This window comes from Capra hircus, chromosome 17 (genome assembly GCF_001704415.2).
Source record: "Capra hircus breed San Clemente chromosome 17, ASM170441v1, whole genome shotgun sequence".
Lineage (NCBI taxonomy): Eukaryota > Metazoa > Chordata > Mammalia > Artiodactyla > Bovidae > Capra > Capra hircus.
This window is the reverse complement of record NC_030824.1, coordinates 52,595,220-52,608,761: the sequence shown is the minus strand read 5'-3', so window position 1 is coordinate 52,608,761 and position 13,542 is coordinate 52,595,220. Positions and strand designations below refer to the sequence as shown.

General features: G+C 39.7%; 1 protein-coding gene across 1 annotated transcript; it reads left to right on the top strand.

The window, feature by feature from the left end:
* MGARP (mitochondria localized glutamic acid rich protein) lies at positions 1–12,050 on the top strand. The gene is made up of 4 exons (XM_018061550.1): positions 1–1,776; positions 5,626–5,729; positions 9,686–9,779; positions 11,203–12,050. Exons 1-4 carry the CDS (start codon positions 1,440–1,442, stop codon positions 11,643–11,645), a joined length of 978 nt encoding a protein of 325 aa, XP_017917039.1. The 5' UTR covers positions 1–1,439; the 3' UTR covers positions 11,646–12,050.

The following is a 13,542-nucleotide window of genomic DNA, read 5'->3' as shown; positions in this document are numbered from 1 at the left end:
CCTAGATTAATTTATTTAAATGCATTTACTGCCTTTGACTATTTCCTCTCCCTGGAAACTTTCAAAATTCAGACCTAAGTAGGCCAAAGAAAGAATGAGCTGTAGTGGTAGACAGATTTTTTTTTTTTTTTAATCCAGCAGCACCAAATTGGAAATGGTTGGGAGCTCTCCCCACTGATTTGATTCTATTTGTCAGTCTGTTCTATCTGCTGGCAGTTCATTCTAAGACATGTGCTTGATGCTGGCCAAAGGTAGCAAGTATACTAATCTGCATTTTGTTGTATTTCAGGACTACCTAACTTCTTGGTAGATGGTCTGGGTCTAGCCCCATCTTCCAGGCTTGGAAGTCTAAATTAGACCTCTCATTAACAGCTTGCCTAATTGCTCTTAAGATTTAGTCACTAGGAATAGCTCATTATTCTGACCATCAAAAAATAAAAAAAACCAGTTCTGATCATTGGCTTGTACTCATTAAATGAGAGTATATTAAATATTAGAATTGGGTTAAAACTAGAACCTCTGAGGAATGTTTAGTTATTTGCATAGTGAATGAGCAAATATTTTGCCTGTAATATGCCCAGAGAACTTGAAACTAGAAGGACCATGTTCATGTCCTTAAAAAAAAAAGTCACTGCCATTGTTTGCTAAATGGAATCATTGCCACCTTCCTCAGAGGGGTAAAATGAAAATTAAAAGAGAAAATTATGTGAAAGTGCTTTGTAAACTGTCAAACGCCAAACATGCATAAGGGGTTATTACAGTAGGAAATGGTCCCTTTCAAAGGTTGATCATTTCAGGGAAGTCCCAAAGATTAATCATTTAAGAAATGTCATAAGCATAAATTACTAGTTTCCGTATTCAAACTATGACAGATTCTTGAAGACATGATGAGGAAAGTAATTGAAATTTGGAGGAAAAGTCTAATTAGTGTTTTTAATTGATTTGGAAATACTAGTTTCACATCCCGGAGAAGGAAATGGCAACCCACTCCAGTATTCTTGCCTGGAGAATCCCGTGGACAGAGAAGCCTGGCGGGCTGCTGTCCATGGGGTCGCACAGAGTCGGACACGACTGAAGCGACTTAGCAGCAGCAGCAGTTTCACATCCCGTAGAGGAATATGCAGCACTTTTGGAGATTATATTTTAAAGTCATTGTAATAGTGAATTGCCTAGAGATTCAGCCATTACGTGGGAATTTTCGTACGATTCTGAACATCACCCAGAGCACCAGTGGAATGCTGAGGCTGTCTCTCTCTTTGATTCGTCTTCTGGGAGCTTGCAGCTACCCTTTCCACTCCTAGGAATGCTAGTGGCGTACATGAGATAAAGTGGGTTCCGATTTCATGGGGCATGATCAGTCATGTCTGTCTTATTCCAGATGAGAGGTCCGAAACATTTCCAGTCCACTCCGAGTGGAAGATAAGGCAGTGGGCAGGCAGATGACAGCGACTTCACGTTTCCCTATCCCGATACTGAGGTGCCGCCGTCAGCTGAGTTCTCAGGCCCAGGAAAAAGCAACAGAGTCTGGAGATAGATTTGAGGGAGGATGGTGCAGAAGACCAACCCCTATGCACATCTCCAGAGACCGCTGGGGCGGGGCGGGCAGGGGTCGACGCCCCTCCCCGGGGCGGGGCTCGCAGCCCCGCAGCCGGCTCAGGGCTAGAGAGGCTGCTTCGCTGCTAGCAGCTGGCGCGATGTACCTCCGCCGGGCGGTCTCCAAGACCCTGGCGCTCCCACTGAGGGCGCCCCCAGGCCCCGCGCCGCTTCGGAAAGACGGTGAGTCCCAGGTGTCGACCGGGGATCCTCTCCCGGCGTCCAAGCCTGAGGACAGGTGCCTCGCGCACAGATTGTGGGGGCGCCCCCAGTACCCATCTGCCCTTGGTGGGTCAAATCCATCCCCAGGCAGCAGAAGCCTGAAGTTGATGGGCGAGAGATGGGAGAGAATGGCCGGGAAATCTCCTCGAAATTCTTGGAGATCTTGGAAGTAGGGAACATTTCCAGCGCGGGCTTCTGAATCCGGACTAGATTTCCTGAGTTCGAATCTTGATCTTGGGCAAGTGATTTAACTTCAGTTTTCTCAACTGGTAAATGGACAACAATTGTTGTGAGTTTTAATGAATTATTATGTAGTTAGAAGCGCTTAGAAAACTGCCTGGCTAACGTAGGCATAGCTTCCCACTGTTATTGACATAACGGACCAAGGCGTTCTCCATCTTTACGAGGATGCAGAGGTATTGGTGGGCAGATGGTCACAGATCTGCGGGCCAGGCGGGTTGCGGGAGGCAGTGTCGGTCCAGTAGAAATTGGGTAACTGCTCTTGAGAAATAAACTCGAGACTTGGCCGGGACTCGGCCCGCGCGGGCCGTGGCATCCCCGCTGAGGAAGCGGCTTCGTCGCACCTTCTTTGGGGGCTGCACAGAAAACTGGAGCTCACCAGCTGCTCGACTGCGGCGCCCCTGGATCTGTCACCCGTAGATTTTCTAAAACATGGGGAAAGGGACATATTTCCTAGAAGTGAAATGGCAGTGCGACTTGGAAGCTTATTAAATAAAACTTGACACGTACGAAAGCGCCTAGCATAGGGCCTGGGACATCGCAGATGCTTAAGTGTGAGCACTGAGAGCATCTTTCCCCGGCAGCCGGCGACCTTGGATCCAGGTCCGCGCCACCGGAGAACTTCTGCCCCGGCCGGCTCATTCCTAGTCCGCATACCTCTCCCCTGTCCTTTCTGTCCCTGATTGGGGCGCCGGCTCTTAGACAACCTCATGGGAAATTCTTGGTTCTCCCTTCACTTTGCCTCTCTCCTAAGCATAGATCGTGCTTTGGAGTCGGGGAGAGGGGAAAGAGAAAGACTCCGGCGGAAAATTCCATGGCCCATTTCCACACACCCTCCCCTCATTTTGATTAAGCCTGTGGTGGTGATTAGTGGGAGCGGGAGGGGAGCAAGGTCTGCCTAACTAGCATTATTTTTCCTCTTAAAATGCTCCTGGGAAGAAATTGCCTCCATTAACAGAAATAAGGAGACTTCGTTTTCCTTGATCTTTATGCCGAGTAAGATAGAGCAGGTTTTCCGCTGGTGCAATAAGAGGAAACCATTTATTTGAAATTTCTGAAGATAACGAGGGAGACAGATGAGCCCCCTGACCGTGGCCTTTCGCGTTATCTCACCGCAGCCCTCACCGGCCACCCGGACAAGCATATATATCTTTTAATTTTTTTGGTAGCTACACATATTTCAGATAATTACTTGGGGCAAAAGAAAAGCAGTTTTAAAATTCTAAATAGGTTAGCAATACTGGTTGTAGCAGTACTACAAAAAAAGACCAGTACTTTTTCTCACTTTCACCTAATTTTTTGATTTAAGTATTTTCAGAATTGTTAATTGTCTGAAAATTTCGCTTTGGTCGTGAGCATTAACTTTTTATTGGTTCTTTCAACTTTGATGAAAAATGTAATTGATTCACTTTACTGAAGGATTAAATTCTTACTGTGCCTCATCAAATTTTGTTCTCTGGTTTTTGCTTAAAAACTGTAAAATTTTAATGAGTAAATAAATTAGGTTGATAGTAAATCACTGCAAAAACTCAGGGGCAAAATAGAAGTCACTGATAAATCCTATCACTTAGTGAATACCACTGTTTATTTGTATTTTAGTGTGCACAGTGTCCCACACCATTTTTTCTCCCTGCATTTTTTCCTTTTGTACATTGCTTCCACAAATCTGGGATAGTCCTATAAAGATTACTTTCCTGTAACTCTTCACTTAATATATTGTAAATATTTTCTCATATAGTCTTCTGCAAAAATTAAAATATTTATGTTTCATATTATGAATATGCTAAAATTTATCTAATCCTTGCTGAATATTTATTTCTCATTTTACTGCTCATTTGAATATCTTTGTCTTAATTTTCTTTGTATTTGTCTTTACTTAAACGTTTGTAATTTTCTCTATTTCTTCCTGTTAAAAAAACCTTTATGATAGTTATGCCTGCTTGCTGACTATGAAAACTACATATTCCCTATTTAATAACAGATATATTTTTAAACCAACAAAAGCTCCACTAGATGTCTAAGACATAACTTCTTACCATAGCCTCTCTGGGCAAATGTGTGGAAAAAAAAATGTTTTTTTCCTAAGCAATGATCATTTATATGCAAACTAAGAACATATATACAAAATCTTTCCAGTTTTGCTACTACAGAGATTTGTAGTTTGTGAAGATGTCTTAAGATTTGCCTTCTGCAAATCAGAGCTTCTTCCCGGTCCCCATACCCTTATTCTCTGTGTCAGGTCACATCAAAATACTTTGCATTTTCCTCATCACACAGGCCTCATGCTTTTGCACACGCTCTGCCTTCTGCCTCCAGCGCCATTTTCCCTCCCCTTATTTATCTGACAAACTCCTCCTTTCCCTCAAAGCTAGGTCATGTCTCTTCAACTGTGACAGTTACACTGAGCCGGCTGGCTGAGTTCTTTCACTGCATTTTCCCGCTGTTGTTGCTTTGGCTTTCATATTTCATCTATTACATCATTTGTCGTACTGCGTTGCAGTTATTTGCCTACAGTAACTTGTCTCTACATCTTTTCCTTCTTTTTTGAGGCTAGGGACCTGGTGTGTTGTGCTTACAGTCATATTTTTGTTAAGATTATTTAATTAATTTATTTATTTTTGGCTGTGCCTCAAGGCACGTGGGATTCTAGTTCCCCAATCAGGGATTGAACCCACACTTTATGCATTGCAAGTGCAGAGTCTTAACCATTGGACTGCCAGAGAGGTCCCTTCAGTCATACTCTTAATTCTTCTAACAATGTCAAACACATTACTGTCCAACTGTGTTTGTCAAATGAGTAATAAATGTCTCTACTTTTTTATCTTTAAAATAGAGAATTTTAGCTTTAAGCTTCTTCTAGCTTTGAGTTTATTATAAAAAATTTCAACTCCATAGCATACAGTATATACAAATTCTAGCACTACACAGTTAATATATTTAAGTAGAGTAGTGTAGTACCTTATCTATTTCTATTAGTTTGTACAAAATTGCCCTTCTATTTTAGATATGAACTTATTGGCAACATTTGTCTTTAAAAAGTTTATATCTGTCCATCTTTAAAGGTTTTATATTAGAAGAATTAAAGTTTCTATGTCTGCATTTGTGTTATAGATTTATAGAAACGTTGTATTTCCACATACATTTTTATTTAACACAAAAATTTTAAGCACAAATTGCTTAATTCATTTTAAAAAATAACCTTTTCCATTGAATGCTGTGGTATAGTATATATAATAAATGGATTTCTTTTGCTAACCTGTATTTCATTTGACTGTTAAAATTGCTTAGTGCTTTTGTCATTTCTCCTTACTCACGCCTGCATTCCTCCTAAGAAAAGCATGATGCTGAGCATCCAGATGACAGGTTTCATAAGTAATTATCAAATTAGATTGAGAAAAATGTCAAGTGGAATTATTGCCCTACCTTGTAATACTGTATTCCTTTAAGCTAAAATCAGTTGATGTTAATATAGTCTATGCTTACTGAGGGGAAAAAAAAAAATTTTTATGTAATCATTTAAAATAGTTTTGCCCATGGTGGAGCTAACTGTGTTTAAACTTGTTTTCATAGCATCTCTTCGCTGGATATCATCTAACAAATTCCCTGGATCGTCTGGATCAAATATGATCTATTATCTGGTTGTAGGTGTCACAGTCAGTGCTGGTGGATATTATGTAAGTGATTAAATAACCTTGGGGTTCAGGAATTCATATATTTTACAACCTGTGGTAAAACTCAAAGCAATGTCAAGATCAGGACCTACGAGTAATTGAATATGCAAGATTATGAAAAAGGAATTTAAGTATAAAATGCTTAATACCGCTAAGTATGGATTACTTCCAGTAAAAAACTCGTTATTATAAATACGAGTTATATATAAATACTAATACGTTATTATAAATACTATACGTTATTATAAATACGAGTAGTACTAATGGCTGACATTTGAGACCATATTTCAGACTCATGATTCATTTAATAATTACAATTCTTTAAGGTAAGTACTATTAATAACATTCACCAAGAACCGTTTTGAGAGAGAAACTTTTAAAAAACTTAATAGACTTTATTTTAAAGACGAGTTTTAGTTTTACAGAAAAATAAGCAGGAAGTGCAGAGAATTCCCATATTCCCCCCTTAACCCTCTGACCCCCTTTTCCTTATCAACAACCTCCCCTTAGTGAGCTACAGTTTCTTACAACTGATGAGTCAATACTGATACACTGTTATTACCTGAAGTCTGCAATTTACATGAGAGTGCACTCTTAGTGTTGTACATTATATGGATCTTGACAAAGATATAAAGACATGTATTCACCATAACGCCTTTCCCAGTGGCTCAGCGGTAAAGAATCTGCTTGCAATGCAGAAGTCTCAGGAGAGGCAGACTCAATCCCTGGGTCCGGAAGATGCCCTGCAGCAGAGCATGGCAACCCACTCCAGTATTCTTGCCTGGAGAATCTCCATGGACAGAGGAGCCTGGCGGGCTCAGTCTGTAGTATCACAAAGAGTCGGACACGACTGAAGCAACTTCGCATGCGAACATACACCTTCACCGTTTCAGCAGCGTACAGTCTCACTGCCCTAAAAATCCTCTGTGCTCCAAGCAGTCATTCTTCCTTCCTTCCCCACAATCTTTTTATTGTCTCCATAGTTTTTATTAGCTTTATATTTTTTTGTTAAAAAATAATATTTGTCAATGTTGTTTTAAAAAATTCAAAATACCCACATATATAACATCAAAAGAATGTTTTCCTGCCTGGTTTCCCTTATTCACTCCCTGCCCATAATCACTATAAAACAGTGCTTTTAATAGTATGATTTCGAAGCTAAAAAAAAACAAACTGAAACAGGGAATTCCCTAGCAGTCCAGTGGTTAGGACTCAGCACTTTCAGAATTGTGGGCACAGTTCAATCCTTGGTCAGGGAACTAAGATCCCAAAAACTGTGCAGTGTGGCCAAAATAATAATAATAATTCTATTAAATTGAATCATTCCTCATTTTGTCATAAACTTTCTAAATTGAAATTGAATCTTTATTATGAATAAAAGTAGAATAAGTATTATTCTTCAGAAACCATAAGACTACACAATCACTACATTTTGGGTTTGACACTACAGAAATTTTTAGTCTTAATTACGAGCAGTTTGTAGGACTATGAAGACAATGAAACCAAAATGCATATTCTAATCTTCAGGAATTTGAAAGCCTCAAGAATCTATAAAGTTCATAGATGTCATTTTTATTATTGTCCTCCTCTAATCTGCTTTCACTCTTACCTAGATTCCTTTGCTTTTACCATCTTTCCGCTGCTTAATATTGAATTCACTGCCCACAGCTACTCTAGTCAGATATAGGCCACTGGATAAAACAGATTAAACTAGGTCATGTGATTATGTGGGAAGCTGGAAGACTGAATTTCATCTGAACATCGCCACATCCCTAATTATGCTTACTAGTGCCAGACATGAACCTCTCCAGTCCGTTAAATCTTTCTTTGCAAAAGCAGGAATAAACTGGACGGTTAGAAACTGGCTACTCGTGAGAGCTCTTTCTGGGCTTGTTCTCTGACAGTGGGAGTGGAAATTGGACAAGGCAATGCTCTCTAAGTCCCTTTCCACCTCTAAGATTATATAGTTTTAATTTTGAATGTTGGAAGCCTTAATTCCCAAGAATCTTAGGCTACTTTCAGGAGGAAATACAGAATGTGAAGCACTCCAAACACCTGTATTCTTATAATATTATTCTATCATATTAGAATAATATTATCCTAATATAGAATAATGAATTCTATATTTGATTTAATCCAAATTGAATCTACAGATGTTCTGTAGCCAAGAACACTTTTTCATTTCCAAGTAAAACCTACTATGAGAGCCTCTTAAAATCTGAGAAAGGCCCAGGTCACTTCAATTTTTTGAGAGTCCAGCTATATTTTTAAAAAGTTATTTATTTACTTCTGGCCACCCAAGTGACATATGGAATCTTAGTTCCTCAACCAGAGATTGAATCTGCACTCCTTGCATTGGAAGCGCAGCATCTTAACCACTGGACCACCAGGGAAGTCCAGGGTCTGGGTATCTTGAGAAACGAAATGCCAGGCTGGGTTTTAAAAGCTGTGATAGATTTTAAATGCTCATATTTAATAAATATATAATGTCATATGGAAATTATTTCCAAAGTCTAACTCTGAGACCCTCTCTTTTAATTGATCTTTCTTCTACTCTGCTTGATTATGTTAGATTTTAAAAAGCTAGGTCCTCTAGGTTACACATGATATACATTGTATCTAAGGTTAAGATAGCTTTATTCCCAATTCTGTTTTGCAAGTAACCTATGGTAAGTTATATTTCTGCTTTCAATGACTAACCCTAGAAATCTTCACTGGGCTCTACAAATCTGTCATTTTGGAAGATTTTTTGAAAACTTCTTATTGTGAGAGAATTGAGTGGAGTTTCATATGCAGTTATAATAACTAATACCAAGACAGCTTATATACCTTGCACCTCATTTCCCCTGTGCCAACATCTCTCCTAACTATAATACAATATCACCGTCAGGAGACTGACACTGATACGATCTGTAGACCTTATTCACATTCCACGAGCTTTACGTGCACTTGTGCATGTGTTTGCGTGTGTGTGTGTGAACACCTAACTGCATGTATTTAGTCCTAAGCAATTTTATCACGTGTGTAGATTCATGTGTTTACCACCACAGTCAAGAGACAAAGCTATTCTTTCATCACAAGGATCTCCAGTGTTGTCTTTTGTAATTGTGCTTCCTTCCCTCCTGCTCTCTTCTCCCTCCCTCCGACTTCCTGGCAACCACTAATCTATCCTCTATTTCTATATTTCTTATCATTTCAAAAATGTTACCCACCCCGCAAATAACATTAAGTAGATGGAGTCTGAAGGTATGTAACCTTTTGAGACTGGCTCTTTTCACTCAGCATGATTTACCTGGAGATTCATCCAAATGGTTTCCTGTACCTATAGTTCACTCCTTTTTATCTATAGTTCATCCCTTTTATGGCAGAGCAGGATCCCATGTCATGGGCGCACCACAGCCTGTGTAACCAACCAGCCTGTGTAGGACTTCTGGACCACTTCCAATTTTTTTGGCTATTACAATGAAAGCTACCATGAATGTGTGTGTGTTCCGGTTTTTGTGTGCACATAAATTTCTGCTGCTCTGAGATGAACGCCAGGGGATATTTTTAAATGCCTATCAGAGTATTTTTTACTCTAGAATAATTTACTACTTTCTTCTTTGTCTTTATCTACTTTGTGTGTTTTCAGTTATCTTTGACCTCTCTCACAGCATTTCTTTCTTTTCTTTTTTAAATTTAATTTGGCTGTGAGGCATGTGGATTCTTTGCTCCCCCAGCAGGGACAGAACGTACAGCCCCTGCATTGGAAGGGTGGAGCCTTAACCGCTGGACAACCAGGGAAATCCCTCTTTATTTTCAGAAAGCATTCTACTTAATGACAAAGATTTCCAAAGAGGAAATAAAAAAAAATAGATGGTGTGTATTGGTTTTTCCTGTTTGAACTGTATATACCTTTAAACTTGGCATGGTGAACCTTCTTGCTCAAGAAATAAATTTAAGCACACATTCACTTTCAGACTTACAAGAGAGTCACATCAGGGAAGGCCAAACGCAGTGATCATGTAACAGATTTGAAAGAAAAAACCAAAGCGGAGTTACATCCACCTCAAGGTAAAGTGAATTCACTGTTTTCTTTTTCCTTGAGGCACTGATTTTCATCATCATAGTCTAGTGATGAACACTATTTGATTTTGGCTTCTTTACTTAGTCCAGAATGGCTGTGGGTAGGAGTTCGTTCAAAAAGGAAAAGTCCAACCAAAGCCTGAAGACATTTTGGATGTGTGTGCTTGGTAAATGAAAACATTATACATTTAAACTGCTGACAAGCATCTTTGACTTCTTTGTGTGATAACATTACTTTTCCCCTACTCAGGTTCCCATTCATGCCTATAAGCTTGACCTTTCATTTCTCTCGTTATTTTTTTAAGTTACGAAACTCATTTTGTTTCAGTTTTGGCTAAGACCATCTGTGTGCAGTGACATTAATAGAGTCAGTCATCTCTACTGAGTCCCTCAGTTCAGAGGATTGATAAAATGGCAATTAGTAAGAAGAGAAACTTCATATTTTCACCCTAATGTATACTTTTTGCCTTAAAGTGCTTGCTTTATATCATACTTTCTTCCATTTCAGCTATCACATCATTATTATCAGATATTATGATCACTATTAAGGGACAAGGAAAATAGCTTCTTATGCACCAGTGTTAACCTTTTTGTCATGAGAACAAAAGGAGAATATCATTAATAAACATATTGAATATAATCATGAGATGGTTGACTATAATAATACTAAAATACAGCATTTCCATAGCGTTTCCTTGGTTTTAACCGTTTTCACATATATTATTTTAGTCAATCCTCCCAATAACTCTGTTAGGTAGATATTATTAATATACCCATTTTACAGGAGACAAAAACTGAGGTTGAGGGAGGATTAGTGACTCTTCAAAGTCATCAGTAAGTTGGTTATTTTCCCATGCTATTGCACATGACACATGGCCTGTTTATTTTCATGACCTGTATTTGAATAAATAATACATGTAAATTATTATTTTTTAAAGTTCAAGAGTTTCCAAACAATTTGCAAAATAGCAGACTCCCCATTTTTCCTCTCCAGAGGCAACCAGTAACACCAATTTCTTTGTGTCCTCCTGGAGAGTCTTTACAAATATAACTATTTAGGTTTCATCTTACCTTCCTTTTGTCCTATCACAAATAGTACCATACATGTACACTGCTCTTTTCCACTTAACAGACTACCTTGAAGACCATTTCATATCGGTACTTATTGATCTGTCTCAGTTTTAAATTTTTATGTATTTATTAAAAAAATTTTTTTTTGGCGGCAAGGCAGCACATGCGGTACCTTACTTCCCTGACCAGGGATAGAACCCACACCCTTGGTAGTGGAAGTACAGAGCGCTAACCTTTGGGCTGCCAGGGAATTCCCTGACTCAGCTTTTAAGATGACTGTAGAGTGTCCACTGTATTCCCGTGTTCTTTAACACTTTTTTTAATGGACTGAATTTTAAAGGTGAAAAAGAGAACCTTGTGGGTGCTGAGGAAGCCAGTTTAGAAGCCCCTGAAGTATCTTCAACGGAAACTTCTCTGGTGCTTACTGAAGAGATTCCCGATGCTCCAGCTGTGGTCGTAAAAGAGGCTCCCCCCAGTCCAGATGACGCCGAGGCTGCTCCTGCGGAGACCGTGGCGGTCGGTGCGGAACCTAGGCCAGAGATGACAGAAGCGGCGACAGTGGAGACAGCAGAGGTCAGCACTGAAACGACCTCGGAGGTCACGAGCGCAGCTCCGGAGGAAGCTGCTGCCGTGGGTAGTGATGAAGGTACATCAGAGAACGAAAGCCGTGGTGAATGTGCTGAACTGGAAGAAAATTCTCCAGTTGAGTCAGAATCCTCTGCAGGGGAGGATTTACAGGAAGAAGCCTGCGCAGGTTCTGAAGCCGCCTCAGCCCAGGGCTAATCTCATGCTGATTGATTGACACCTCAGCCAAAAAAAGCCATAGAGGGGCTGATAGGTGTTTTTGTAGTTTTAGTAACCCTAGATTTTAAAAAGCTTCTTTTCTGGAAAATGGTATTGTGCCTTGAGGATTTTTGTTTTTGTTATCCACTGATCGATTTCAGAAAGGAGAAATTTGAGATTTTACATGTCTGAATAGTTTTCTGCTCTCTGGGATCAGAGTATGACATGGCAGTAAAGAGCTTAAAGAATTTCATCTGTGAATTTAAATTTTATGTGACAGAGATTGAGCTATCTTTATAACCTGCATTCACATTAATTTTGCTCTAACTCTACCTTTCTTTAATGTATGTAAATCTAGGTTCTTGAGTTTTAATTTGAACTCTAAATAAATTTGGAAAATCTTTAGTGCTTCTATTATTATTCACTCACATCTATATGTATGAATAGTATATATTAACGTGCACACATATAACACCACATGAACATTGCAGTGTTATCAAAGAAAACATAATCTATGGAAAACTCTGTATATGGCAATATGTATATCCTTTCTCCCATCTATGTTACATGGGGACTGTGCCGATATTTTCCGTATTAGCTTAGTTCTCTTTGAGCAGTGTTTATTGAGGACTTACACTTCGTGCTAGGGATCATTCATTCATTCCCATATTCAGCAAGTATTAACTGAGCATGTATAATTTACCAGGCACTGTTTAAGTGCTGAGATTTTTTAAAAAAGCAAAAATTCCTGCCCTTCCCAGCTCATGTTCTAGGGTATGTATATATTAATAAATACTCTGTGCTGTGCTTATTCGCTCAGTCATGTTCCTCTCTTTGTGACCCCATGGATTGTAGCCCACCAGGCTCCTCTGTCCTTGGGGATTCTCTAGGCAAAAATACTGGAGTGGGTTGCCATGTCCTCCTCCAGGGAATCGTCCCAGCCCAGGGATCAAACCCAGGTCAACAGATAATAAATAGTAAACAAGATAAATAAGAAAACTCTAAACAGATAAATAATAAACAAGATAAATATAGTCTGTTAGATACTGATAAGTATTTGGAAAAAAGTAATGAAAGAAAAGGAATCCTACATGTTGGTTTAGGGGTGGGAGTTGTCGATTTAGGCAGTGCAGCCAGAGAAAACCTTAATTGAGAAGCTGTCTTGTGAGTAAAAACCTGAAGGATGTAGAAGGGACCTTGTCATGAGAACATGGGAAGGTAGAGAGCAGCAGAAAAATATTCCAGATGAGAAGACTAAAAGGATCTGAAGTGTGAATGTGTTAAAGAATTTGAGGAATTGCAAGGTGGCCAATGTGTGGTTAAGGCGGAATAAAAAAGAGAGTAGTGAAGATGATTTCAGAGAGAAAGAATGGTTATGCAGGAGTGGGCTAGATCACTCAGAATCTAGTACAGTTTTGGCTGCCCAAGTACGTTGGGAAGTTGCAGTGGATGCTGTTGGTGCTCTGACTAGATCCCCTTAACTGGGCCAGTACATACACTCCCTGCTGCTGTGAGCGTTACACACACCCTGCTCGAACCTCGCCCCCAGTGGCTCACAGTGATGACTGACTACCGTGCTGGTACAAAAGGTGGGGCTGACACCATGGGACAACTCAGAGTTCCCCAGGGCTCAGGTTGAAGCTGTTCCAGGTGAGATTACATCATTGCTTGGCTATTTCTCCTGTTACATTTTGCTTGCTTCCCTCCTGTTCTCCTGAGAGCACTCCTTTTAATAAATCACCTGCCTCCAAATTCGTGTTTCAAGCTGTTGCCAGGAAATCCACCTAGGATAATTGTACCGAATATCCTAGGAAGCAGACCCTAAGAATAGGGCTCTGAAATTGTATTACTCGCCAGCTAGATAGCAATAAGGACCCCATCACTGGTGGTGGGTGGA

Bases quoted from the DNA above. Each gene is read 5' to 3' on its own strand.
- MGARP (XM_018061550.1), top strand. From the start codon at position 1,440: ATGACAGCGACTTCACGTTTCCCTATCCCGATACTGAGGTGCCGCCGT. The intron at 5,730-9,685 runs GTAAGTGATTAA...ATTCACTTTCAG, and splicing joins TCAGTGCTGGTGGATATTAT to ACTTACAAGAGAGTCACATC. The intron at 9,780-11,202 runs GTAAAGTGAATT...TGAATTTTAAAG, and splicing joins GGAGTTACATCCACCTCAAG to GTGAAAAAGAGAACCTTGTG.